Source organism: Oncorhynchus kisutch, linkage group LG7, assembly GCF_002021735.2.
Source record: "Oncorhynchus kisutch isolate 150728-3 linkage group LG7, Okis_V2, whole genome shotgun sequence".
NCBI classification, from domain to species: Eukaryota; Metazoa; Chordata; class Actinopteri; order Salmoniformes; family Salmonidae; genus Oncorhynchus; species Oncorhynchus kisutch.
Genome location: NC_034180.2, coordinates 19,171,242 through 19,192,287, shown reverse-complemented (window position 1 = coordinate 19,192,287; position 21,046 = coordinate 19,171,242). Strand labels below are relative to the sequence as shown.

Here is a 21,046-nt window from a genome sequence, read left to right as displayed (position 1 = left end):
GTTCGAGGTCAGTAATCGCTGTTCTGATGTCCAGAAGCTCTTTTCGGTCATAAGAGACGGTAGCATCAACTTTATGTAAAAAATAAGTTACAAACCATGGGAAAAAAAATAACAAAATAGCACAGTTGTTAAAGAGCCCATAAAACGGCACCCATCCCCTCCGGCGCCATTATAAACTCAGCAAAAAAAGAAACGTCTCATTTTCAGGACCCTGTCTTTCAAAGATAATTCGTAAAAATCCAAAATAACTTCACAGGTCTTCATTGTAAAGGGTTTAAACACCGTTTCCCATGCTTGTTCAATGAACCATAAACAATTAAATGAACATTCACCTGTGGAACGGTCGTTAAGACACTAACAGCTTACAGACGGTAGGCAATTATGTTCGCAGTTATGAAAACATAGAACACTAAAGAGGCCTTTCTACTGACTCTGAAAAACACCAAGAGAAAGATGCCCAGGGTCCCTGCTCATCTGCGTGAACGTGCCATAAGCATGCTGCAAGGAGGCATGAGGACTGCAGATGTGGCCAGGGCAATAAATTGCAATGTCCGTACTGTGAGATGTCTAAGACAGCGCTACAGGGAGACAGGATGGACAGGATGATCGTCCTTGCAGTGGCAGACCACGTTGTAACAACACCTGCACAGGATTGGTACATCCGAACATCACTCCTGTGAGACAAGCACAGGATGGCAACAACAACTGCGAGTTACAGCGGGAACGCACAATCCCTCCATTAGTTCTCAGACTGTCTGCAATAGCTGAGAGAGGCTGGACTGAGGGCTTGTAGGCCTGATGTAAGGCAGGTTCTCACCAGACATCACCGGCAACAACGTCGCCTATGGGCACAAACCCACCGTCGCTGGACCAGACAGGACTGGCAAAAAGTGCTCTTCACTGACGAGCCGCAGTTTTGTCTCACCAGGGGTGAAGGTCGGATTCGTGCTCATCGTCGAAGGAATGAGCGTTACACCGAGACCTGTACTCTGGAGCGGGATCGATTTGGAGGTGGAAGGTCAGTCATGGTCTGGGGCAGTGTGTCACAGCATCAGACTGAGCTGGTTGTCATTGCAGGCAATCTCAACGCTGTGCGTTACAGGGAAGACATCCTCCTCCCTCATGTGGTACCCTTCCTGCAGGCTCATCCTGACATGACCCTCCAGCATGACAATACCACCAACCATACTGCTCGTTCTGTGCGTGATTTCCTGCAAGACAGGAATGTCAGTGTTCTGCCATGGCCAGCGAAGTGCCCGGATCTCAATCCCATTGAGCACATCTGGGACCAGTTAGATCGGAGGGTGAGGGCTAGGGCCATTCCCCCTAGAAATGTCTGGGAACTTGCAGGTGCCTTGGTGGAAGAGTTGGGTAACATCTCACAGCAAGAACTGGAAAAACTGGTTCAGTCCATGAGGAGGAGATGCACTGCAGTACTTAATGCAGATGGTGGCCACACCAGATACTGACTGTTACTTTTGACCCCCCACCTTTGTTCAGGGACACATTATTCAATTTCTGTTAGTCACATGTCTGTGGAACTTGTTCAGTTTATGTCTCAGTTGTTGAATCTTGTTATGTTCATACAAATATTTATACATGTTAAGTTTGCTGAAAATAAACGCAGTTGGAAGTGAGAGGACGTTTCTTTAGGGATGACTGAAGGGGATATTCAGTCTTCATGTACAGACAAGGTGGAAATAGAATGGTTGACTGCTAGGTCATGAAAAAGGCTGCATGTACACCTCTCCTTCCTTTCTGTTCTGATCCAGGCCCAGGGACCAGTGCTGAGTCATACTGAGTCATACTAAGAGTGTATGGAGGAGATATGAGAGGACTGGCGGTGATATATTGTATTCATTATAAAACACAGACATGGTGAAAATAGAATGGTTGACTCATTGAATGAAATAGAACAGTTTTATAATATATTGTACTGGTATTTCTATGGGCTGGCTGGCTGGCTAGGTCATGAAGTCACAGCTAACCTTCAGCAAGGACACAGGCAGCACATCTACAGAGTTCAGCTGTAGGCTAAGCTCTAGGCCTATAGAACGGTGATGGTAATGTCGTCTTGAGAGCTACTGATCTACAGTTGAAGTCGGAAGTTCACATACACTTAGGTTGGAGTCATTAAAACTCGTTTTTCAACCACTCCACAAATTTCTTTGTAACAAACAATAGGTTTGGCAAGTCGGTTAGGACATCTACTCTATGCATGACAAGTAGTTTTTCCAACAATTGTTTACAGACAGATTATTTCACATCACAATTCCAGTGGGTGAGATGTTTACATACACTAAGTTGACTTAAACAGCTTGGAAAATTCCAGAAAATTATGTGATGGCTTTAGAAGATTCTGATAGGCTAATTGACATAATTAGAGTCAATTGGAGGTGTACCTGTGGATGTATTTCAAGGCCTACCTTCAAACTCAGTGCCTCTTTGCTTGACATCATGGGAAAATGAAAAGAAATCAGCCAAGACCTCAGGAAAAAAATTGTAGACCTCCACAAGTCTGGTTCATCCTTGGGAGCAATTTCCAAACGCCTGAAGGTAGCACGTTCATCTGTACAAGCAATAGTACGCAAGTATAAACACCATGGAACCACACAGCCGTTATACCGCTCAGGAAGGAGACGCATTCCGTCTCCTAGAGATGAACGTACTTTGATGCGAAATGTGCAAATCAATCCCAGAACAATAGCAAAGGACCTGCTGGAGAAAACAGGTACAGAAGTATCTATATCCAAAGTAAAACGAGTCCTTTTTTTTCACCTTTATTTAACCAGGTAGGCAAGTTGAGAACAAGTTCTCATTTACAATTGCGACCTGGCCAAGATAAAGCAAAGCAGTTCGACACATACAACGACACAGAGTTACACATGGAGTAAAACAAACATACAGTCAATAATACAGTATAAACAAGCCTATATACGATGTGAGCAAATGAGGTGAGATAAGGGAGGTAAAGGCAAAAAAAAAGGCCACGGTGGCAAAGTAAATACAATATAGCAAGTAAAACACTGGAATGGTAGATTTGCAGTGGAAGAATGTGCAAAGTAGAAATAAAAATAATGGGGTGCAAAGGAGCAAAATAAATAAATAAATAAAATAAACACAGTAGGGAAAGAGGTAGTTGTTTGGGCTAAATTATAGGTGGGCTATGTACAGGTGCAGTAATCTGTGAGCTGCTCTGACAGTTGGTGCTTAAAGCTAGTGAGGGAGATAAGTGTTTCCAGTTTCAGAGATTTTTGTAGTTCGTTCCAGTCATTGGCAGCAGAGAACTGGAAGGAGAGGCGGCCAAAGAAAGAATTGGTTTTGGGGGCGACCAGAGAAATATACCTGCTGCTGGAGCGCGTGCTACAGATGGGTGATGCTATGGTGACCAGCGAGCTGAGATAAGGGGGGACTTTACCTAGCAGGGTCTTGTAGATGACATGGAGCCAGTGGGTTTGGCTACGAGTATGAAGCGAGGGCCAGCCAATGAGAGCGTACAGGTTGCAATGGTGGGTAGTATATGGGGCTTTGGTGACAAAACAGATTCAACTGTGATAGACTGCATCCAATTTGTTGAGTAGGCTATTGGAGCCTATTTTGTAAATGACATCGCCGAAGTCGAGGATTGGTAGGATGGTCAGTTTTACAAGGGTATGTTTGGCAGCATGAGTGAAGGATGCTTTGTTGCGAAATAGGAAGCCAATTCTAGATTTAACTTTGGATTGGAGATGTTTGATGTGGGTCTGGAAGGAGAGTTTACAGTCTAACCAGACACCTAGGTATTTGTAGTTGTCCACGTATTCTAAGTCAGAGCCGTCCAGAATAGTGATGTTGGACAGGCGGGCAGGTGCAGGTATTGATCGGTTGAAGAGTATGCATTTAGTTTTACTTGTATTTAAGAGCAATTGGAGGCCACGGAAGGAGAGTTGTATGGCATTGAAGCTTGCCTGGAGGGTTGTTAACAAAGAAGGGCCAAAAGTATACAGAATGGTGTCGTCTGCGTAGAGGTGGATCAGAGACTCACCAGCAGCAAGAGCGACATCATTGATGTATACAGAGAAGAGAGTCGGTCCAAGAATTGAACCCTGTGGCACCCCCAAAGAGACTGCCAGAGGTCCGGACAGCAGACCCTCCGATTTGACACACTGAACTCTATCAGAGAAGTAGTTGGTGAAACAGGCGAGGCAATCATTTGAGAAACCAAGGCTGTCGAGTCTGCCGATGAGGATGTGGTGATTGACAGAGTCGAAAGCCTTGGCCAGATCAATGAATACGGCTGCACAGTAATGTTTCTTATTGATGGCGGTTAAGATATCGTTTAGGACCTTGAGCGTGGCTGAGGTGCACCCATGACCAGCTCTGAAACCAGATTGCATAGCAGAGAAGGTATGGTGAGATTCGAAATGGTCGGTAATCTGTTTGTTGACTTGGCTTTCGAAGACCTTAGAAAGGCAAGGTAGGATAGATATAGGTCTGTAGCAGTTTGGGTCAAGATTGTCTCCCTCCTTTGAAGAGGGGGATGACCGCAGCTGCTTTCCAATCTTTGGGAATCTCAGACGACACGAAAGAGAGGTTGAACAGGCTAGTAATAGGGGTGGCAACAATTTCGGCAGATCATTTTAGAAAGAAAGGGTCCAGATTGTCTAGCCCGGCTGATTTGTAGGGGTCCAGATTTTGCAGCTCTTTCAGAACATCAGCTGACTGGATTTGGGAGAAGGAGAAATGGGGAAGGCTTGGGCGAGTTGCTGTGGGGGGTGCAGTGCTGTTGACCGGGGTAGGAGTAGCCAGGTGGAAAGCATGGCCAGCCGTAGAAAAATGCTTATTGAAATTCTCAATTATGGTGGATTTATTAGTGGTGACAGTGTTTCCTATCTTCAGTGCAGTGGGCACCTGGGAGGACGTGTTCTTATTCTCCATGGACTTTACAGTGTCCCAGAACCTTTTTGAGTTAGTGTTGCAGGAAGCAAATTTCTGCTTGAAAAAGCTAGCCTTGGCTTTTCTAACTGCCTGTGTATAATGGTTTCTAGCTTCCCTGAACAGCTGCATATCACGGAGGCTGTTGCTAATGCAGAACGCCATAGGATGTTTTTGTGTTGGTTAATGGCAGTCAGGTCTGGGGAGAACCAAGGGCTATATCTGTTCCTGGTTCTACATTTCTTGAATGGGGCATGCTTATTTAAGATGGTTAGGATTTAAAAAAAATACCCAGGCATCCTCTACTGACGGGATGAGATCAATATCCTTCCAGGATACCCCGGCCAGGTCGATTAGAAAGGCCTGCTCGCTGAAGTGTTTCAGTGAGCGTTTGACAGTGATGAGTGGAGGTCGTTTGACCGCTGACCCATTACGGATGCAGGCAATGAGGCAGTGATCGCTGAGATCTTGGTTGAAGACAGCGGAGGTGTATTTAGATGGCAAGTTGGTTAGGATGATATCTATGAGGGTGCCCGTGTTTAAGGCTTTGGGGAGGTACCTGGTAGGTTCATTGATCATTTGTGTGAGATTGAGGGCATCAAGCTTGGGGTGTTAAGCATGTTCCAGTTTAGGTCACCTAGCAGCACGAGCTCTGAAGATAGATGGGGGGCAATCAGTTCACATATGGTGTCCAGAGCACAGATGGGGGCAATGGGTCTATAGCAGGCGGCAACGGTGAGAGACTTGTTTTTAGAGAGGTGGATTTTTAAAAGTAGAAGTTCAAATTGTTTGGGTACAGACCTGGATAGTAGGACAGAACTCTGCAGGCTATCGTTGCAGTAACACCGCCCTCCTTTGGTAGTTCTATCTTGTTTGAAAATGTTGTAGTTTGGGATGAAAATTTCAGAATTTTTGGTGGTCTTCCTAAGCCAGGATTCAGACACAGCTAGAACATCCGGGTTGGCAGACTGTGCTAAAGCAGTGAATAGAACAAACTTAGGGAGGAGGCTTCTAATGTTAACATGCATGAAACCAAGGCTATTACGGTTACAGAAGTCATCAAAAGAGAGCGCCTGGGGAATAGGAGTGGAGCTAGGCACTGCAGGGCCTGGATTCACCTCTACATCGCCAGAGGAACAGAGGAGGAGTAGGATAAGGGTACGGCTAAAAGCAATAAGAAGTGGTCGTCTAGAACAGAGAGTAAAAGGGGATTTCTGGGGGCGATAAAATAGCTTCAAGGTATAATGTACAGACAAAGATATGGTAGGATGTGAATACAGTGGAGGTAAACCTAGGTATTGAGTGATGATGAGAGAGATATTGTCTCTAGAAACATCATTGAAACCAGGAGATGTCATCGCATGTGCCCCGCCCTCCTTTCGGAAAAGCTGACCACGACTCCATTTTGTTGATCCCTGCCTACAAACAGAAACTAAAACAAGAAGCTCCCGCGCTGAGGTCTGTTCAACGCTGGTCCGACCAATCTGATTCCACACTCCAAGACTGCTTCCATCACGTGGACTGGGATATGTTCCGTATTGCGTCAGACGACAACATTGACGAATACGGTGATTCGGTGTGCGAGTTCATTAGAACGTGCGTTGAAGATGTCGTTCCCATAGCAACGATTAAAACATTCCCAAACCAGAAACCGTGGATTGATGGCAGCATTCGCGTGAAACTGAAAGCGCGAACCACTGCTTTTAATCAGGGCAAGGTGACAGGAAACATGACCGAATACAAACAGTGTAACTATTCCCTCCGCAAGGCAATCAAACAAGCTATGCGTCAGTATAGAGACAAAGTAGAATCTCAATTCAACAGCTCAGACACAAGAGGTATGTGGCAGGGTCTACAGTCAATCACGGATTACAAAAAGAAAACCAGCACTGTCACGGACCAGGATGTCTTGCTCCCAGGCAGACTAAATACATTTTTTGCCCGCTTTGAGGACAATACAGTGCCACTGACACTGCCCGCAACTAAAACATGCGGACTCTCCTTCACTGCAGCCGACGTGAGGAAAACATTTAAACGTGTCAACCCTCGCAAGGTTGCAGGCCCAGACGGCATCCCCAGCCGCGCCCTCAGAGCATGCGCAGACCAGCTGGCTGGTGTGTTTACGGACATATTCAATCAATCCCTATCCCAGTCTGTTGTTCCCAAATGCTTCAAGAGGGCCACCATTGTTCCTGTTCCCAAGAAAGCTAAGGTAACTGAGCTAAATGACTACCGCCCCGTAGCACTCACTTCCGTCATCATGAAGTGCTTTGAGAGACTAGTCAAGGACCATATCACCTCCACCCTACCTGACACCCTAGACCCACTCCAATTTGCTTACCGCCCAAATAGGTCCACAGACGATGCAATCTCAACCACACTGCACACTGCCCTAACCCATCTGGACAAGAGGAATACCTATGTGAGAATGCTGTTCATCGACTACAGCTCGGCATTTAACACCATAGTGCCCTCCAAGCTCTTCATCAAGCTCGAGACCCTGGGTCTCGACCCCGCCCTGTGCAACTGGGTACTGGACTGCCTGACGGGCCGCCCCCAGGTGGTGAGGGTAGGACACAACATCTCCACCCCGCTGATCCTCAACACTGGGGCCCCACAAGGGTGCGTTCTGAGCCCTCTCCTGTACTCCCTGTTCACCCACGACTGCGTGGCCACGCACGCCTCCAACTCAAGCATCAAGTTTGCGGACGACACAACAGTGGTAGGCTTGATTACCAACAACGACGAGACGGCCTACAGGGAGGAGGTGAGGGCCCTCGGAGTGTGGTGTCAGGAAAATAACCTCACACTCAACGTCAACAAAACTAAGGAGATGATTGTGGACTTCAGGAAACAGCAGAGGGAACACCCCCCTATCCACATCGATGGAACAGTAGTGGAGAGGGTAGTAAGTTTTAAGTTCCTCGGCGTACACATCACAGACAAACTGAATTGGTCCACCCACACAGACAGCATTGTGAAGAAGGCGCAGCAGCGCCTCTTCAACCTCAGGAGGCTGAAGAAATTCGGCTTGTCACCAAAAGCACTCAAACTTCTACAGATGCACAATCGAGAGCATCCTGTCAGGCTGTATCACCGCCTGGTACGGCAACTGCTCCGCCCACAACCGTAAGGCTCTCCAGAGGGTAGTGAGGTCTGCACAACGCATCACCGGGGGCAAACTACCTGCCCTCCAGGACACCTACACCACCCGATGTCACAGGAAGGCCATAAAGATCATCAAGGACAGCAACCACCCGAGCCACTGCCTGTTCACCCCGCTATCATCCAGAAGGCGAGGTCAGTACAGGTGCATCAAAGCTGGGACCGAGAGACTGAAAAACAGCTTCTATCTCAAGGCCATCAGACTGTTAAACAGCCACCACTAACATTGAGTGGCTGCTGCCAACACACTGACTCAACTCCAGCCACTTTAATAATGGGAATTGATGTAAAATATATCACTAGCCACTTTAAACAATGCTACCTAATATCATGTTTACATACCCTACATTATTAATCTCATATGTATACGTATATACTGTACTCTATATCATCTACTGCATCCTTATGTAATACATGTATCACTAGCCACTTTAACTATGCCACTTTGTTTACATACTCATCTCATATGTATATACTGCACTCAATACCATCTACTGTATCTTGCCTATGCCGCTCTGTACCGTCACTCATTCATATATCTTTATGTACATATTCTTTATCCCCTTACACTTGTGTCTATAAGGTAGTAGTTTTGGAATTGTTAGCTAGATTACTTGTTGGTTATTACTGCATTGTCGGAACTAGAAGCACAAGCATTTCGCTACACTCGCACTAACATCTGCTAACCATGTGTATGTGACAAATAAAATTTGATTTGATTTGGTGGAACTAATAGGTTGGATAAGGTATAGTGAGCAGGACTAGAGGCTCTACAGTGAAATAAGCCAATAAGCACTAACCAGAACAGCAATGGACAAGGCATATTGACATTAAGGAGAGGCATGCTTAGTCGAGTGATCAAAAGGGTCCAGTGAGTAGTGAGGTTGGTTGGGGTCACGCCGATTTAGACAGCTAGCCGGGCCATCGGTAGCAAGCTAACATAGGATGGAGGTCTGTTATTAGCCACCTCGTGCGTTTCCGTTGGTAGGATTAGTGGGGTTCCGTGTGGTAGATATAACCTGAAAGGCCACACAGCAAGGTAGAAGCCACTGCTCCAAAACCGCCATAAAAAAGCCAGACTGCGGTTTGCAACTGCACATGGGAACAAAAAGAGTACTATTTGGAGAAATATCCTTTGGTCTGATGAAACAAAAATAGAACTGTTTGGCCATAATAACCATCGTTATGTTTGGAGGAAAAAGGGGGAGGCTTGCAAGCCGAAGAACACCATCCCAACTGTGAATCACGGGGGTGGCAGCATCATGTTGTGGGGGCGCTTTGCTGCAGGAGAGACTGGTGCACTTCACAAAATAGATGGCATCATGAGGGTGGAAAATGATGTGGACATATTTAAGCAACATCTCAAGACATCAGTCAGGAAGTTAAAGCGTGGTTGCAAATGGGTCTTCCAAATGGACAATGACTCCAAGCATACTTACAAAGTTGTGGCACAATGGCTTTAAGGACAACAAAGTCAAGGTATTGGAGTGGCCATCACAAATACCTGACCTCAATCCTATAGAAAATTTGTGGGCAGAACTGAAAAAGCATGTGCGAGCAAGGTCTACAAACCTGACTCAGTTACACCAGCTCTGTCAGGAGGAATGGGCCAAAATTCACCCAACCTATTGTGGAAGCTTGTGGAAGGCTACCTGAAACATTTGACCCAAGTTAAACAATTTAAAGGCACCGCTACCAAATACTAATTGAGTGTATGTAAACTTGTGACCCACTGGGAATGTGGTGAATTGAATAAAAGCTGAAATAAATCATTCTCTCTACTATTATTCTGACATTTCACATTCTTAAAATAAAGTGGTGATCCTACCTGACCTAAAACAGGGAATTATTACTAGGATTAAATGTCAGGAATTGTGAAAAACTGAGTTTAAATGTATTTAGCTAAGGCGTACGTAAACCTCTGACTTCAACCTTATCTGGATGTAGTGTGAGTGTCTGTGTATGTCAATCAGTCAATATAAAACTTGGTTTTCCTGATTAGGTTATACCTCGTGGACCTATAGGGATTGATCCTATGCCTGTGAGCCTATAGACCCATAGACATCATTGATTATCGCTCACCTCAGCATGTCCCCCTGCGTTCAGGGTTTTGTTACAGCGGCCACACTTCAGACAGAACTTATGCCAGTCCTTCCCCAGAGATGACACCTTCTCAGCTAGAGAGAGAGAGATGAGAGAGAGGACGAGAAGACGTCATGAGTGTAAATACGCTTAAATAATGAGGCATTTCACTGAAATCAATGACTAGGCATCCTTATCTCTCAGAAGGCTGTAACTTTAATTTCCTTAGAGAATGTAGGTCATTGCTTTACAGTAGAATGATTCTCTGTTCACTCCACTGATTCTTCTCTTGCCTCCTCAGAGCTCAGAGAAAGGAGCATTAGGATAATATCTGAGGGTGCTAGTGCACTATACAGGACGCTGCTGTAATAATGTCATCATCACACAGACAGACGGCATATGCACGAGGCCGAGTACAGCTGGACAGCAGGGTGTCAACAGCTAGCCCAGATCCCTTAATATCCCTCCTCTCTCTCTATACCCCCCCCCCCAACCCCACTCCTCCTCATCAACCCCGTTTCTATCCCCTTTCACACCAGTCTTAGTCTCTCTCCCAGACCAGACCAGACACTTCCCCAGACAGGAGTGGTCCTAATTATAGCCAAGTTTCCAATTATACCCACCTCCCTCTCCCTCCCTCAGACAATGGTCCGGCTAACTTCACTACAGGAAAAACCTTCTCTAATCATGGCAGGCCACAATCAGCCGGACGTCAGGCCGCTTCCTACAGTACCTCCATTATCGCCCCATTTCTCCCTCCCTCGCTTCTCCACCTGGAGTGAGCAGGATTGTTTCAGAAGGATTGTTTCAGATCCCCCTCAGCTCAGCGACTGACTTCCGACGAGGCTGTTCATTTTGTCTCCAAGACAGTTTCACTGTCAACTGCACTAAAACAAAAGGAGGATGTAGACAGTAACTACAGTTGGACCTCCCACAAACACAACATAACACGGCCTAACCTGAACATATCACCAGTGATAATAGTTACAGGGGTCAGGTGAAATTCCCCCAAATCACAGATTAGCCTCTAAATCAATGATTTCTGACCAAACAGTGACAGTGTCCAAAGAGAATTTATGAGTGGGATAGGAGGGACATGAAGAGGCTATAATGCCAGCCAGTCCGCTGTCATTGTGTGTTTGTGTGTGCGTGCAGAGGGACAGAAGGGTATGCCAGCCCTCTGTCATTGTATGAGGGTTAGGTGATAAACTGAACAAATAAACAGCTCTTCAGTTTAAATGGATGTTATTATTGTAAGAGGAGAGAATTTGTTAAAAGGGGTGTCTGGGTTATGAGTGTGTGAGTTATAGTGTGTGTGTGTTGCAGTGTAGGGGGATGGTCCGGCTGTCTATCCGCTGGCTATCCTCCAGCTAACCACTCCCCCTATACGATACCACACACACGCATACCATTATCCAGCATGAGAGACTGGAGGCACAAACACACACAGAGAACATACAATATTGGCACCCTTGCACATTTCTTAAATAATTCTCTATTTCTTCTCAAATAAATAGAAAACAATTATATATACTTTGGTTCTCCAGAACCTGTTATTGGATTTTCAACATTGCAGAAACAATTTTATTCTTGTAAGCTTAAGTTTCCAATTTTTATTCAGAAAACAAAGACAATTTTTTTTTGGTTGCATACCCTTTGGCGAAGATAACTGCCAACAATCGCTTCTTGGAGCCACCAATGAGCTTGAATTTTGTCCACTTTTCAGCATCAAACTGCTCTAATTCATCAATGTTTGAGGGGTACCCTCCACTAACTACTGTTTTGGTCCTTTGTAGCTCAGTTGGTAGAGCATGGCGCGTGTAAAGCCACAGTAGTGGGTTCGATTCCTGGCACCACCCACACATAAAATGAATGCATGCATGACAGTCAATTTGGATAAAGCGTCTGCTAAAAGGCGTTATTTATTATTATGATTCTGATCTTGCCATTGGTTCTGGATGCGATTCACATCTGGACTCTTCGCTGGTGACTCCAGAACAGTCCAGTGTTTCTTCTTGAACCATTCCAGGGTGCTTTTGATGTGTTTTGGGTTGTTGTCTTGCTGGAAGACCCATAACCTTCAAAAGAGACACTGGGTTGAACATTGCACTCCATAGCACCTTGATAATCAGCTGATTTCATGATGTCTTGCACACATTCAATCCCTCCAGTTTCAGAGGCAGCAAAGCAACCCCACAGCATTATCCAACCTCCCCATGTTTGATTGTAGTGAGGGTGTTATGTTCTTTGAATTCTGTGGCATTTCTTTGCTGCCTCTGGCACTGGGGACCTTGCACGTGTGCAAGACATCATGAAATCAGCAGATTATGAGGTGTTTTGGGATCTGATGTTCAACCAAGTGTCCAAACACCAGGTCTCCAATGAAGGTTGTGGGTCTTCCAGCAGGATAACAATCCCAAACATATCAAAAAACACCTAGGAATGGTTCAAGAAGAAACACTGGACTGTTCTGGAGTGGCCAGCGAGTAGAAAGATGCAACAAGCACATTGATGGCTACAAGAAGAGTTTGTCTAAAGTCATATTGGCCAAAGGCTGTGCAACAAAGTACTAGCTCCGGGTGCCAATAGTTTTGTCCATGCCATGTGTTAATTTTCTAAACAAATTGTTTAAACTTAAGTCAACAAAATTAAAATTGGTTCTGCAATGTTAAAAATCCAATAAGGTGTGGGGACCACATTTTTTTTTTCAATTTGAACTTATTTGAGAAGAAATAGGGAATTATTGAAGAAAAGTGCATGGGTGCCAATATTTTGGCCCTATAAAAATCGGTTCTTTTTTTCACCTGATTGCGTTTAGTTTTTAGCAAAAACTATAGGGCCCTACAATATATTTGAATGCAACTCTGAATAATAACACCCAGTAACGGCTGACTCTCATTCCTGCGGGATTCCGTGAAGTTCTATAGTCAAGTTCTGGACAGGACAGGATAGACAGTCTACAGGATTGGGCAGTACAGGAATAGTTATGAGCTTTTTTTGAGGGGAGAAAGGGTGGGGGGTTATAAATATGTAATGTGTGGAGCATTTCATACAAAAAAACTGTGTAGGCCTAATATAGTATACCTTATTAAAATCTTTACAAAATAAATAGCCATTTCCCCCTCCCCTTTCTTCGGTTCACTCTCTTGACTCGCTCAAGTTGTAGCCAGTCACGACTTTACCTCAGATGCACGCAGAGGCGTACACAATTACACATGTCCATATCCATGAGTTCATTCGACTCTAGAAAAGTACAAGGGCTGCCTTCATTGCCAAAATCTCTTAATGTGGTTGTTATCTGCTGTGTATAGGCAACTGTCTCATGAGCGCTGAGCAGCAGCCAAATGGAGCAGTTGCTATGGCTACTCACACACAAAGCAGCTGTATCGCATTAGTGGAAACCAAGACTGTTCTCAGGGCAAATCTGCCTATTTTGACTAGCAGAAGTGACTTTTCGAAGCAGGTTAGGATAATTAACGTGGGAGGTTAGGATAATTAGGTTAAGAAAAGGGTTAGGGTAAAATGCTAATATTGTCCCTGATGCAACGGAAACATTATCAACCTACAACCAGGCTTGCCCTGAGAACAGTCTTGGTGTGCCGAGTACTCGGACAAAACGAGTATCATAACGAATATGGAGAATTTTCCAAATACGACATCAGTAAAAAAAATATAAAAAAATCAACTGCCAGCATGCTTCTGTTTCACTCAAACAGTGTGAAGCTCTAAACAGCCATTGGCTAGTTCGTCTGTCTGTATTGAAACGGGCGGGGTAATCGGTTGAGCTTGCTGCAGCGATTGGATTAGAACAAGCCACTCTTCCTCTGCTCTCATTTCCACAGACAGACACATGCATGGCTGTTTCACTCACTCACAGTCACTCATCTCAAGGCACAAGTCTGCCCTTCTCCAAACATTGTGTATGAATCAGAATCCGTAGCTAGTCATTGTTGTTCAATCTAGTTATTTGCTGTCAACTTTGCTGAGGACATATGGTTGTTTTCGTCTATCTACCTAGTGTTGTTGAGTAGGCCTATCTTGTCCGTTTAATTATTCCATTGCTGACAACGTCTGTTGTCATGTCATGATCCAAGCCCTAGCTTGCTTGCTATTTTTATTTATTCTCGCCCAAGCATGTTTACCGAGTGACAGATCATTAGAAGATAAAATTACAAATGTATATAGTTTATTTTTTAAATTATTATTATAATTTGTAAAAAATTGTACCCCTTTTTTCTCCCCAATTTCGTAGTATCCAATTGTTAGTAGTTACTATCTAGTCTCCTCGCTACAACTCCCGTATGGGCTCGGGAGAGACGAAGGTCGAAAGCCATGTGTCCTGCACACTTGAGAAATAGTCTTTACCGGCATTTAAAGCACACTTACGGGTTTTCTGATCATGAGTAAATCCGATTACGAGTATCAACTGTGATAAAACGGATACGATTACGAATATGAGTATGCCGACATCGGTACACCCCTAGTTTCCTCTAATGCGATGCTGCAGCAGAGCGGGGACAGACAGAGAAGCAGCTAAAGGCTTCCGCATGCATCGCCTAGCCGAACCGAACAAGTGTGCTCGCGTACTCCCTTTACAGATCTTCGCTTGAAAAATGAGAAAAAGCAGCAACAGTACTGTTTGTCCATCTTAAGATGCCGTAGCTTGTATACACTTCAAAATAGTCAGAATTCATTAATTCAGCTAAAATTAATGACAGATTTCTTGAGTTTACATTTTTGCAGAGGAGATCTTAGTCACGCAATTTTACATCTAACTAAAATGTTTGGTGCAGTACTTGATAACGAGTCGTATTTCGTTGAATGACAACAAATTAATGTGAAAACGAGTCGTATTTCGTTGAATGACAACAAATTAATGTGTGTTTAGTATGAGAGAGGGAGACAGTGTGTGAGGAAAGGAAGGAGAGTGTGTGTGTGTTTTAACTGAAGAGTAGAAGGTTTCATTCCGTGTTTTCCCTTATTGACACAATGACATGCAGATCAGTATGCATGTACACTGCTCAAAAAAATAAAGGGAACACTTAAACAACACAATGCAACTCCAAGTCAATCACACTTCTGTGAAATCAAACTGTCCACATAGGAAGCAACACTGATTGACAATAAATTTCACATGCTGCTGTGCAAATGGAATAGAAATTATAGGCAATTAGCAAGACACCCCCAATAAAGGAGTGGTTCTGCAGGTGGGGACCACAGACCACTTCTCAGTTCCTATGCTTCCTGGCTGATGTTTTGGTCACTTTTGAATGCTGGCGGTGCTTTCACTCTAGTGGTAGTATGAGACGGAGTCTACAACCCACACAAGTGGCTCAGGTAGTGCAGCTCATCCAGGATGGCTCATCAATGCGAGCTGTGGCAAGAAGGTTTGCTGTGTCTGTCAGCGTAGTTTCCAGAGCATGGAGGCTCTACCAGGAGACAGGCCAGTACCATCAGGAGACGTGGAGGAGGCCGTAGGAGGGCAACAACCCAGCAGCAGGACCGCTACCTCCGCCTTTGTGCAAGGAGGAGCACTGCGAGAGCCCTGTAAAATGACCTGGAGCAGGCCACAAATGTGCATGTGTCTGCTCAAACGGTCAGAAACAGACTCCATGAGGGTGGTATGAGGGCCCGACGTCCACAAGTGAGGGTTGTGCTTACAGCCCAACACCATGCAGGACGTTTGGCATTTGCCAGAGAACACCAAGATTGGCAAATTCGCCACTGGCGCGTGTGACAGACGTGACAGAGTCTGGAGACGCCATGGATAACGTTCTGCTGCCTGCAACATCCTCCAGCATGACCGGTTTGGCGGTGGGTCAGTCATGGTGTGGGGTGGCATTTCTTTGGGGGGCCGCACAGCCCTCCATGTGCTCGCCAGAGGTAGCCTGACTGCCATTAGGTACCGAGATGAGATCCTCAGACCCCTTGTGAGACCATATGCTGGTGCGGTTGGCCCTGGGTTCCTCCTAATGCAAGACAATGCTAGACCTCATGTGGCTGGAGTGTGTCAGCAGTTCCTGCAAGAGGAAGGCATTGATGCTATGGACTGGCCCGCCCGTTCCCCAGACCTGAATTCAATTGAGCACACCTGGGACATCATGTCTCGCTCCATCCACCAACGCCACGTTGCACCACAGACTGTCCAGGAGTTGGCGGATGCTTTAGTCCAGGTCTGGGAGGAGATCCCTCAGGAGACCATCCGCCACCTTATCAGGAGTATACCCAGGTGTTGTAGGGAGGTCATACAGGCACGTGGAGGCCACGCACACTACTGAGCCTCAGTTTGACTTGTTTTAAGTAGTGTGGTATTCCACTTTAATTTTGAGTGTGACTCCAAATCCAGACCTCCATGGGTTGGTAAATTTAGATTTCCATTGATCATTTTTGTGTGATTTTGTTGTCAGCACATTCCTCTATGTAAAGAAAAAAGTATTTAACAAGAATATTTCATTCATTCAGATCTAGGATGTGTTATTTTAGTGTTCCCTTTATTTTTTTGAGCAGTGTATATTCCTTCCTCCCATTCCTCCAGCCAAATCAAATTTTATTTGTCACATGTGCTGAATACAACAGGTGTAGACCTTACCGTGAAATGCTTACTTACAATCCCTTAGCCAACAATGCAGTTTAATTAAAATAGAGTTAAGAAAATATTTCCAAAATAAACTAAAGTAAAAAAACAAAAAAAACATTAAATTACACAAGAAAATAAGGGGGGGTCAATGCAAATAGTCCGGGTGGCCATTTGATTAACTGTTCAGCAGTCTTATGGCTGAGGGGTAAAAGCCTTTAAGGAGCCTTTTAGATCTAGACTTTGCGCTCCAGTACCGCTTGCCGTGCGGTAGCAGAGAGAACAGTCTATGGCTTGCGTGACTGGAGTCTTTGACAATTTCTGACACCGCTTAGTATATAGGTCCTGGATGGCAGGAAGCATAGGCCCCAGTGATGTACTGAGCTGTACGCACTACCCTCTGTAGCGCCTTACAGTCGGATGCCAAGCAGTTGCCATACCAGACGGTGATGCAACCGGTCTGGATGCTCACGATGGTGCATCTGTAGAACTTTTTGATGATCTCGGGACCCATGCCAAATCTTTTCAGTCTCCTGAGGGGGAAAAAAGGCGTCTTTGGTATGTTTGGACCATGATAGTATTTTGATGATGTGGACACCAAGAAACTTGAATCTCTCAATACGCTCCACTACAGCCTGTCGATGTGAATGGGGGCGTGCTCTGCCCTCCTTTTCCTGTAGTGCATAATCAGCTCCTTTGTCATGCTCACGTTGAGGGAGAGGTTGTTGTCTCTGATCTCCTCCCTATAGGCTGTCACATAGTTGTCAGTGGTCAGGCCTACCACTGTTGTGTCGTCAGCAAACTTAATAATGGTGTTGTGGGTGAACAGGGAGTACAGGAGGGGACTAAGCACGCACCCCTGAGGGGCCCCGGTGTTGAGGATCAGCGTGGCAGATGTGTTGTTGCCTAACCTTACCACTTGGGGGCGGCTCGTCAGGAAGTCCAGGATTCAGTTGCTGAAGGAGTTGTTTAGTCCCCGGGTCCGTAGCTTAGTGACGAGCTTTGTGGGCACTATGGTGTTTAACGCTGAGCTGTAGTCAATGAACAGCATTCTCACATAGGTGTACCTTTTGTCCAGGTGGGAAAGGTCAGTGTGGAGTGCGATTGAGATTGCATCATCCATGGATCTGTTGGGGCGGTATTCGAATTGGAGTGGGTCTAGGGTTTCCGGGATGATGGTGTTGATGTGAGCCATGACCAGGCTTTCAAAGCACTTCATGGCTACTGACGTGAGTGCTACGGGCAGGGTAGTCATTCAGGCCGGTTACCTTCGCTTTCTTGGGCACAGGGACTATGGTGGTCTGCTTGAAACATGTAGGTATTACAGACTCGGTCAGGGAGAGGTTGAAAATGTCAGTGATGACACTTGCCAGTTGGTCCGCGCATGCTCTGAGTACACCTTCCTGGTAATCCGTCTGGCCCGCGGCCTTGTGAATGTTGACCTGTTTAAAGGTCTTGCTCACATCGGCTACAGGTAGGCCTTAGCAAATATGAGCAAATCAGCCATTCTATGCAGTATTCTATTGTACACTGAACAGTGTGACGTTAAATTCAATGCGTTGTATTGAGTAGAAGTGTGAATTTCAGTGACAGACATTTCCGTAGCACATGAGCAGAACATTTAGAAAATGGGAACAAGTGTCCGGGGGACGGAGCGAACAGGACGCTAAGATCACAGATTTTTTCCCCACCGTGATACTTGACCTGGTATTGTATTGTTAGTAGAATGTTGGTATCGTGACAACACTAATACAGACAGACGGGATGCCAGTATTTTAACTTATCCACTTTGCTCCAGGCTGCAGCCTGGAGAGAACATTTACGTCAGCAAGCCCAATTCACAAGGTTGTTAAATTCAGGGAGGGACGCTGACAAGGATAAAGACGGACGGAGAGAGAGAGCGGGAGAGAGCGAGAGAGGAAACCTCGCCTTGACTGAGGCGACAGACGACCTCCAGAGCCAGGGAATTGAAGGGAAGTTGGGCTATAGTTTCACTTGTGTTGCATCAGCCAGCCTGAGGGAGCAGGAGCTGACCCAAACACATGTGTCCCAGAGGCTGTACCAATCACACCCCAGAGGGACACATCTAATGCTGAATGCCAAATAAAACCTTTATTCTCTAGCCACTTCTGTAGATCTGAGAAGATTAGAGGGGTGGAATCCAACTGCTGTATATACACCACATGTCCACCCAGCCAATCAGAAAGCATTAAATAAAAATAGACAGCTACAGTATCACCATAATGGCTGTGGTCCTAGGGTAGATTTGGAATTCAGATTTTAAAGAGCTGGATGCTGAATATATGTTCTAATGTATGTGCAACAAGAAACCAAGTGTCTGAGAGTGACTTTGACCCTAGTGTTGAATGTAACTGCTACCTCACAAATCAAACCACATTCAAAGCCAGGGTCCGGTGAATGATGTTAGTGGATGTAGATGTAGAATGCCAACCTTTGCCATGGGATTGTGTGAATGTTGAATAGCCATTGTCTTAACCACAGCAAAGGCCATTTGGCCTTGGGGTGTTGTGTGTATTCAATTGAAAAAGAGCAGAATGGAGAGAGGATGCAGAGGGGGAACACAGGCTGAATGTTGTTCCTTCCTGTCTGCTGCTGGAGAAGGGAGGAGGTGGGAGGATGGTTGTTTGTTTTGCTGTATGTTTGTGCCCTTTGTCTCTGTCTCACACACAAACAAACTCTCTCTCTCTGTTATCACTGCCCCTATAGGCCCCTCAGCCCTCAGGAGTCAGGTGCATGTTGGTTAATGGGACATGCCATTATCAAAGGAGCGTTGCAATAGTTACAACGGAGTAGACTACAAATGCCTGTGTGTACTCAGCTGGAGTGGATAGGGGAAAGGAGAAGGGATGGATGGGGGGATGGGACAGGAAAGGGAAATGGAGGAGAGAGGGGGGGCTTACAGTGTTGAGGGGCTGAAGAACAGATGGGTCCACATGACAGCTGATGTAGAAATTAGTCCAACCAACCAACCGTAATTTTGAAATATTTAACCTACAGTACACATGTAAATACTTTACATTCAATGAAAAACACAATTTATATACTGTATTCAGGGTTGGGGTCAATTCCAATTCAATTGCTTTTTAATTAGGAAAATTTGAATTGAAATAGAAATGTCAGTTTACTTCTGGAATTGACTGAATTTAAATAGATTTTACCCCAAATCTGACTGTATTACAAGTATATTGACGTCTATGTTATAGAGGTTAATAACTTCTGACAGGAATATTAGTAGGACCCTATAAAATCCACGTTGTAGAGAACCCGAACAAAGTCACGGAATCCAGACATTAAAACGGAATTGAACAAAATTCAAAAATGTATTGAACTTAGGACATCAACTAAGTGTATTGAACGTATTAGAAAACGCATTAATTTGCTCGAGTTAATCATAAAACATGAACAAAATGCATCAGTGATTCATGTTTTCCGCAAACTTCCAGAAACGGCACAGGAATGCACCTGTCTCTGTGTGTTGTATGTGATGCAGGCGCATGTCTACACTTTGTACAGCCGTTAGCGATGATGCTAATGACAACCTTCTGCTAGCAGAGATGGAAAAGCTTTCCCAAAAACCTTCTCAATTAAATGTGAACTACAAAGTAACCTGTGCCTACCTGGCAGAATGATATCATGATTATATGCATCAATTCAGTGGCCATTTGCTTTGAAAACTATGCAATCACATGAGCGCCACAAAAACATTGCTAACCAAACAATGGTCTCTTGCTGGTGCAAACTTGGATTAAAGGGTAGCCTAACTACACCTCAAAAGCCACATTTCTTCTATTTTTCCCAGACCTCAAAAGTATCATGATGTGGTTTAAGCATTGTTGTGGACTTAGAACATGCTTTTATATTTAAAAAGTGTGATTTTGAGAGCGAAAACCATTATCATCATTTTGTTATCGGGAACCTGGAAAAATGAAATGGAGAAAACAGTATTTGAGAAAAAACTAAATGGAATCAGGCAAACCATGTAAAGGGCCCTATGTTAGGCTTTATCAATATAAGGCAGCTACTGTAGGCCTACATAAATGACACCTAAATTGCAACACATACACACACATCCACTCATACAATCCTTCATAGATTGCTTCTATCTAACCAGTCGTTAAATGGTAATAGTTGTGTGAGGTAAACGCTATCAGATATGTGAGGGCAGAAGTCAATATGTTGTCTTCCTTCTGAGTGGATTTCAGTACATTTTTAATCCAGTTATAGTATGATAAGAGGTCTATATACGAGGTAGCAACACTGTCCCACTGGACATTCCTTTCCGTTCCTGTG

The 21,046-nt window shown here is 44.9% G+C and overlaps 1 protein-coding gene across 1 annotated transcript in view; it reads right to left on the bottom strand.

Moving 5' to 3' along the window:
• Positions 1-21,046, bottom strand: part of crip2 (cysteine-rich protein 2) — a 51,201-nt gene that overhangs the window by 13,240 nt on the left and 16,915 nt on the right. Inside the window, exon 2 of the mRNA XM_020487672.2 lies at positions 10,162-10,256. Within this exon, the coding sequence (XP_020343261.1) occupies positions 10,162-10,256 (95 nt within the window). The remainder of the gene's footprint in view (positions 1-10,161; positions 10,257-21,046) is intronic.